Below are 8,743 nucleotides of genomic sequence, written 5' to 3'. Positions count from 1 at the left end.
TGCGTGTGTGGATGTGTATGTATATACATGTGTATGTGGGTGAGTTGGGCCATTCTTTCGCCTGTTTCCTTGCGCTACCTCGCTAATGCGGGAGACAGCAACAAATCGAAATAAATAAATGATAACAGAAAATAAAGGAAGTGCTAAGATGGTACAAAAATGCAAAATACAATTACTTTAAGAAACCAAGAAAAGATGGACGATGGCATTTATCTATCTATCTATCCATATCTCTGATGCCTATTCCCAAATGGAACTCCCTCTGTAAGTAGTGAACTCCACTGCCACTTCTTAGCCTTTAGTGGCTCACCCTTAACAGACCACTGGCAGAAGGCAACTCTAGTGCAGTTTGCAGAGGCTCCTACCTAATGTTTCTACTTAATGTTTCTACTGCCTGCATCCACCTAACTCTCCTGCTTAATGTTCCTACCTACTACTTCTACCTAATGTTTCTGCTTAATGCTCCTACCTACCTACTACTATATATTGCTCCTACCATTTTATCAAAAGGCAGGGCTAGCGCATGATGCTCACTGCAGGAAAATCTAGAGTTATGAAGAATGAGCTGTGTGAGTTAAAATTGTCAGGTGTTATATATAACAAGGAAAGATTATATGTCTGTAGACAGATCAACAGTAGTCCACATGTAGGTAAGGCATAAAGATAGCTACCTGAGTCATAGGAGTTTAACATGACAACCAATGAAGAGCTGGCTCACTACACAGCCATCACTAACCCTCCTGATACCCAAGTGGGTAGTACTGGCAATATAACTTCCTGGTTGTTGGATGCCTACTACTACCTACCAGTGGCATTTATCTACCTATTCTTTTAAATATTTTACAAGCACTTAATAACTGTGATTTGCATATCTGCAACTGGTGATGAAATAACTTTTACAGATGAATGTTTCAGGGAATATGAGATGCAAGACTGAAGAAAGAATCACTGAGAAATATGCAGACCATAAAGGGTAAAATGGATGATTTATGATACTTTCAGTGATACTTTGGTAAAGGGTGTCTGGAACAATGACAGTCAAATAAAAGACTGATTGACTAATGGAATACATCTGCTAATAATCCATGGATAAAATGCCTAAATTTTTGTTTAAAATACTCTGCATCTACCTCTGACCACTGAGTTTAATGAGTGAACTTGGAACATGAGTGCATTAAAAGCAAAATGGAGAACTTCGCTCTGAAGATATCAAAACTATATGATAAAAAAAGATAAAACATTACCTTATCAAAAGAAGTTCCATGTTTTCCAAAACCATCATAATATCCTCTCTGCTAGCTGGCTCCTGAGTCTGTACTGATCGACCACGACCAACCACTCGTCTGAACCACTGACCAACATGGAACCTAATATCCACTTGGTTTTCATAGTCTGGGAGGAATGATCCATCATGAACATGCATAAGTGTTTTGTTGTTTCCCTGTGTGGATAGAAAAAATTTATAGTTTCCCCATGAGGATGAAAGGAAGTACATATTACAAAAATACATTATATCAATCATCAAGTATTTACACCTTAGATGGCAATTACAACACATGTATAAAAGAGTGAAAAGTCGAATGACGTACATAATGCATATGCATGTATGTGCACTTGCTAACTCTCTTGCAAAAGAGGAACCATGTAAGTGACAGATTACACAGATTTAGGGCAAGGAGGCTGTCCATGACAAACTCTCAGATTTGTATGAGTGAACAGTCTCTTACTTCTGACCATACAAATGGATGGGTGGATTCTGCATTTCTCAACTACTAGAAACAACTTGACACCATAAAGAAGTCTGTGAAAACATTGGATTTTCTGACAGATATGGAATTTAACTACCTCATTCAACAGAAAATTACTTTTGTGCAATGGAATAAAGGATGCATGTCAGAGAAGCCTTTTAGACATGAGCTGATATTACAAACAGCATGCCAAAGGGATTGGTCTTGACACCACTGCCCTCAATGATCTATGTAAATGACTTACTAGGAGAAAATAGACTCATATTGAATATGCTTGCAGATAATGCTAAGGTCATGTAGAAAGTAAGGAGTAATGAAGTAATGTGGCTGGAGTAGATGATATTGCAGATGAATTTCTTAGGAAAGAGGGTTATTGTTTTGTTGAATGATTAATCAAGTTTTTCAATAAATGTATGGATCATGGTAAGATGACAGAGAACTGGCACAAAGCATGTGAAGTGTCGCTGTATAAAGGGAAGGGGGGGAAAAGGTGAATGTTTAAACAACAGCGATGTGTGTACCTGGTAAGTTGAATGGGAGAATAGTGACACAGATGGTGAGAGCAAGACGAGAACATCAGAATGGGGAGGAACAAAGTGGTTTTAGGATTGGTAGAGGATGTATGGATCAGGTATTTGCTTTAAAGACTATGTGAGAGATGCTTTGAGAGACAGAGGGTTCTGTATGTGGCATTTAAGGATCTGAAGAAAGCATATGATAGGGTTGATAGAGATGTCTTGTGGAAGGTCTTTTAAATATATTTTCACTGCCAGAAGCAGTGAAAATCTTTAAAGCATTTTATGATGCATATGATAAACAGTTCCAAAGTCAAGCACTTTTTTCAATTTTCAAGTTTTGATGAAATGGGATCTGTGCTTGAGAGTTAGAACACATTCCCAGTCTTCTCACCACAACAATTAACTGTTTTAAGCATATTGAGTTTGCATATCACTTTCCAAAGACACATCCTTCATTAGAAAAAAAAGGATTGCTGTACTTAAAAAGATATTGCCAATATCTTTTTACAAGATACTTACCCTTATAATCACATCTGGTCCACTGATGGATTGCCCGGCATAAGAACTTGAATATCTTATTTTATATCGGAGATAACCACCATAGGTAGGTAGCTGCTGACCTTTGTGACTTTCAGGTAGAGAAAAGTATACCAAAAGATCACTAGGACCACCTAATCTGGTGCGATCCACAGGAAGCTGAAACAAAATCAGTATTATTAAACAATTTACAACACCATGGAAAAATTCATTAAATGAATTATATAGCAATGTGATTTTTCAAACACTCATCACCATTTCAGAATAAAATGCTGCACCGACAACAGAGTTAAATGCAAAAATTCCTGAACTTACCTGCACAGCATTAGATGGCAATGCCTGGAGATAACGTGATGAGAGTGGGTACTGATCAGCACGGATTACATAGTTACCCTGGAACTGGTCCTGGTTAACACCTACCAGTGAATAAGAATTACTGGATGGGGGTGGGAGCTGTAAAAATGAAGAAATTTTCAATAAACATTACATATAAATATTTTCCTTATAATTAACTACCTTTCATACTTTTGCAAAGCAGAATTAGGGAAAATAAACAATGGTTACATTTCCACACATCAAATCTAAAACCCGAGACTACTATCAACAGCCAGTCCAGTTCATTCTATCTAATGCATCCTCCTCTCCATCCTTCCATATTTCCTTCCCCACTTGCTTCATTCACGTCTGACACACAGATCCTCTCTATTTGCATGGATCCATTCATCCTCTCCATTTGCCTGAACCAGTTCAGCCTTATTGACCAGACTTTGGTCACTACTACAACTCTTTCTAATGTAGTTTCCTCCACTATCAACCCATTTAATGCCACAAATTGTTTTTAGGCTTTCAATCTCCAGCATAATGATTAACTAAAGTTAGCTATGTTTGTGTTCACTAGTTTTCTATTTTCAAGATCATTCATATTCTATCATAATGAACTTCATAATTCTTTTCCCATGAAACCAAAATGACTGAAAAGTTATATCAAGATCGCTCATTTCTATACCTGTTTTAAAGCATGGCCCTCATTTCAATCTGATCACTCAGTGTGGCCCACTTGTGCATTTAAGTTGGAGACCAATGGTCTATAATCTGGTAGTCTCAGAGCTCAAAACAAACATGTTACCCAGTGAATGATATGATAAACTGTATTCATAAATCTTTCCACACATTTCTCTTCGTAGGTTCATGACTAATTCATGCACTAAAAGTAAGTTACACATTGAAAAAATAATGGAAATGTGGATGGTACAGTGAAACACTAGCAGTTCTGGCAGCCATGGCAAGATATCATGTTTCATTCAAAAACAACAAAGACACAGCTGTTATATGGTCTGTTTTTCCATGACTGGAACCCTCCCCCCCCAAAAAAAAAAGACAGTTGGTCTCCTTAACTTAATCCCAAGGTGGGACTATTGTGGCAGGGTAGTGACAAAATCAACACCCAAGTCTCTCTCACACACAGATTCCTGCAGCTTGTTTTCTATAAGATGAAAATATCACATTAAACATATTCATCGTTAATCTTCAGTCTCATAAAATGTTATCATCATCATTATACCATGTACTTGCTGGTTTGACAGCAATCATCTTATGAATATGCTCCTTAAATTCAAGCTCTCCATAGTGACCTTAAGTCTGAAATTCTCAACCACTCTTATCTCTTTCCCTCTGTGGCTTTTGTGGGAAAGCACCTCTTTATCATTAGTTATTCCTTGTCTTATTTGCTTAAATTTCTCTCCTATCTGAATTCCATTAGGTTCATTTCTTTCAGTCTCTAGACAGTATCTTTGTCTCTTTATAGCTTCTCTTAATCTTCAGCCATCATTCTCATACAATCCACAAAACAATCTGACATATACAGACATATACATATATACACATGTACATAATTCATACTTGCTGCCTTTATTCATTCCCGTCGCCACCCCGCCACACATAAAATGACAATCCCCTCCCCTGCATGCGCACGAAGTAGCGCTAGGAAAAGACAACAAAGGCCACATTCGTTCACACTCTGTTTCTAATTGTCATGTATAATGCACCAAAACCACAGCTCCCTTTCCACATCCAGGCCCAACAAAACTTTCCATGGTTTACCCTAGACGCTTCACATGCCCTGGTTCAATCCAATGACAGCACGTTAACCCCAGTATACCACATTGTTCCAATTCACACTATTCCTTGCACATCTTTCACCCTCCTGCATGTTCAGGCCCCGATCACTCAAAATCTATTTCACTCCATCTTTCCACCTCCAATTTGGTCTCCCACTTCTCGTTCTCTCCACCTCTGACACATATATCTTCTTGGTCAATCTTTCCTCACTCATTCTCTCCATGTGACCAAACCATTTCAAAACACCCTCTTCTGCTCTCTCAACCACACTCTTTTTATTATCACACATCTCTCTTACCCTTTCATTACTTACTCAATCAAACCACCTCACACCACATATTGTCCTTAAACATCTCATTTCCAATACATCCATCCTCCTCCACACAACCTTATCTATAGCCCATGCCTCGCAACAATATAACATTGTTGGAACCACTACTCTTTCAAACATACCCATTTTTGCTTTCCAAGATAATGTTCTTGCCTTCCACACATTTTTCAACGCTCCCAGAACTTTTGCTGCCTCCCCCACCGTGTGACTCACTTCCGCTTCCATGGTTCCATCCCCTGCCAAATCCACTCCCAGATATCTAAAACACTTCGCTTCCTCCAGTTTTCTCCACTCAAACTTACCTCCCAATTGACTTGTCCCTCAATCCTACTGTACCTAATAACCTTGCTCTTATTCACATTTACTCTCAGCTTTCTTCTTTCACACACTTTACCAAACCCAGTCACCAGCTTCTGCAGTTCTCACACAAATCAGCCACCGAACAACAACTGACTCACTTTCCAAGCTCTCTCATCCAAAACAGACTGCATACTTGAACCTCTTTCCAAAACTCTTGCATTTACCTCCCTAACAACCCCATCCATAAACAAATTAAACAACCATGGAGACATCACGCACCCCTGCCGTAAACCTACATTCACTGAGAACCAATCACTTTCCTCTACTCCTACACATACACATGCCTTACATCCTCGATAAAAACTTTTCACTGCTTCTAACAACATGCCTCCCACACCATATATTCTTAATACCTTCCATAGAGCATCTCTATTAACTCTACCGTATGCCTTCTTCAGATACATAAATGCTACACACAAATCCATTTGCTTTTCTGTGTATTTCTCACATACATTCTTCAAAGCAAACACCTGATTCACACATCCTCTACCACTTCTGAAACCACACTGCTCTTCTCCAATCTGATGCGCTGTATGCCTTCACCCTCTCAATCAATACCATCCCATATAATTTTCCAGGAATACTCAACAAACTTATACCTCTGTAATTTGAGCACTCACCTTTATCCCCTCTGCCTTTGTACAATTGGCACTATGCATGCGTTCTGCCAATCCTCAGGCACCTCACCATGAGTCATACATACATTAAATATCCTTACCAACCAGTCAACAACACAGTCACCCCCTTTTTGATAAATTCCACTGCAATACCATCCAAACCTGCCACCTTGCCAGCTTTCATCTTCCGCAAAGCTTTTACTACCTCTTCTCTGTTTACCAAATCATTCTCCCATCCCTCTCACTTTGTACACCACCTCAACCAAAACACACTATATCTGCCACTCTATCATCTAGCACATTCAACAAACCTTCAAAATACTCACTCCATCTCCTTCTCACATCACCACTACTTATTATCACCTCTCCATTAACCCCCTTCACTGATGTTCCCATTTGTTCTCTTGTCTTACGCACTTTATTTAGCTCCTTCCAAAACATCTTTTTATTCTCCCTAAAATCTAATGATACTCTCTCACCTCAACTCTTATTTGCCCTCTTTTTCACCTCTTGCACCTTTCTCTTGACCTCCTGCCTCCTTCTTTTATACATCTCGCAGTCATTTGTACTATTTCCCTGCAAAACTTGTCCAAATACCTCTCTCTTCTCTTTCATTAATAATCTTACTTCTTCATCCCACCACTCACTACCCTTTATAATCTGCCCACCCCCCACGCTTCTCATACCACAAGCATCTTTTGCGCAAGCCATCACTGTTTCCTTAAATACATCCCATTCTTCCCACACTCCCCTTACATCCTTTGCTCTCACCTTTTTCCATTCTGCACTCAGTCTCTCCTGATACTTCCTCACACAAGTCTCCTTCCCAAGCTCACTTACTCTCACCACTCTCTTCACACTAACATTCTCTCTTCTTTTCTGAAAACCTCTACAAATCTTCACCTTCAAAGTTCCAAAGAATAATCAATCCTAAACTCATGACATTTCTGACAATGAAAGCATTTTTACCTGTGTGATGTATCTATCTGAAGAGAAGCACTGGTCAGTAGCTCCAAAGCAGAAACAGGTGAGGCATTCCTCTGGAGTAACAGCTCCTGCATTAAACTGGGGTGGTTCGCACAAAGGTGATCCACCCTTCACCTGCACAATGGTGTCTGGCAGAGCAAATACTGATCCGCGGGTATTAATGGCTTCACAGGAGTATGCACCCTGGTCTGTAGGTTGGGCTGAAGGGCAGACAAGTGTACCTCGTCCTTCCACACTAAAAGAAAATAAAGATAGGGATACAATTTCCCTTGTCTATTCAAATAACTTAAGATCAAATCCTAGTTATACACAAGTTCTCTAAGTACCTTTAATTATTCACTTACAACAGATTATTTGTTAATCCACCGATGAACTTTTAGCTCCCTTCATATCACATAGTTGAACTAAATGTACTGAATCTTTCAGTTCACTTACATGACCTTATAGCTAAAGTGAGCATTAAAACAGATAAAGGAGGCCTTGTATAAAAGATAAGTATCTCCCTTTTTGCTTACATGCTCTGATCCTGTATACCTGTACTTTTCTTAACTTCTCATCTATTGGTCCATATATTTCCTTGATTGTTTTGTGTATAAAAGTGCATATCAATCTATCTACGGCTCTGCTCAATTCCCTTGGCTCCTCTGTTACAATTTCCACAATAAAATTGCAACAGTAATTATGTTCAGAGGGGTCCTTCTCCCCTCCCAAACCAAGGTTTTCAACTGTTTCTGCAACTTGTGTTTTGGAAAATTCCTTAATTTCAACGTTCTCTAAGTCATCCAGAATAGCCCCTACTGACCTTTTGTGTTCTTTAATCATTCTACTTTCTTTCCTGAGTTCACGTACCCTCCAATTTCCCTTACTTGATGCGAATCTGTACTTTTTAACTCTCTCAATTACTTTAGTTTCTCTTTCATCACCACAATCTTTGAAATAATTCCTGAGCTTCTTTAGCTCTTCCTCTCATTGATTTGAATTTTAGTCTTGCTTTCAAACAATCTCCCATAATATCTCCAAAAATTTGTTCTTTAGTGATTCCTTCTCCATATCTCTCTCTTGTCACTTCCTTGGGGATCTTTTTATCACTGACTGGTCTTGGTAAATTGCTTACTTGAGTCCATACCACACAGCAGACCAATTTGAAACAAAAAACTAAGCATTTAGCTTTGTTTGATTACTATTTGTTTATTATTTGTGTATTACAAGGAGAGAGTTTTACACTCATGTTGCTCCATCTCTTAATCTTGTTATATGGATCACGTCTTTCCTTTTATGCATGCACACATACACACACACAAACCCTAGTCTATTCCAGGCGTGTGTGTGTGTGTGTGTGTGTGTGCACATGCATCCTCTGACATCAGTCCTCATCCTCCATCAAGATATTCTTTACTTTTACTTTGGGTGTAGAAAAATGGATAATGTCTGTGTAAATAAACCAATTATACTTTTTTATTACTACTTTTAAATGTTTTCTCTACATCTAATGACTCAGGTATATATCTACTCATACTTATATCAACC

At 38.7% G+C, this 8,743-nt stretch overlaps 1 protein-coding gene across 2 annotated transcripts in view; it reads right to left on the bottom strand.

Annotated features, from left to right (window-relative positions):
* Positions 1–1,224: 1,224 nt before the first annotated feature.
* Positions 1,225–8,743, bottom strand: part of LOC139748046 (uncharacterized) — a 538,085-nt gene continuing 530,566 nt past the window's right edge. For both annotated transcript variants that reach the window (XM_071660616.1, XM_071660617.1), the window contains 4 exons: positions 7,199–7,451; positions 3,119–3,256; positions 2,786–2,962; positions 1,225–1,441 (listed from right to left, as the gene is read on the bottom strand). In XM_071660616.1, coding sequence (XP_071516717.1) covers positions 1,241–1,441; positions 2,786–2,962; positions 3,119–3,256; positions 7,199–7,451 — 769 coding nt within the window. In that variant the 3' untranslated portion in view covers positions 1,225–1,240. The remainder of the gene's footprint in view (positions 1,442–2,785; positions 2,963–3,118; positions 3,257–7,198; positions 7,452–8,743) is intronic.

Source organism: Panulirus ornatus, chromosome 72 (genome assembly GCF_036320965.1).
Source record: "Panulirus ornatus isolate Po-2019 chromosome 72, ASM3632096v1, whole genome shotgun sequence".
NCBI classification, from domain to species: domain Eukaryota; kingdom Metazoa; phylum Arthropoda; class Malacostraca; order Decapoda; family Palinuridae; genus Panulirus; species Panulirus ornatus.
This window is presented reverse-complemented; position numbering and strand designations above follow the sequence as displayed.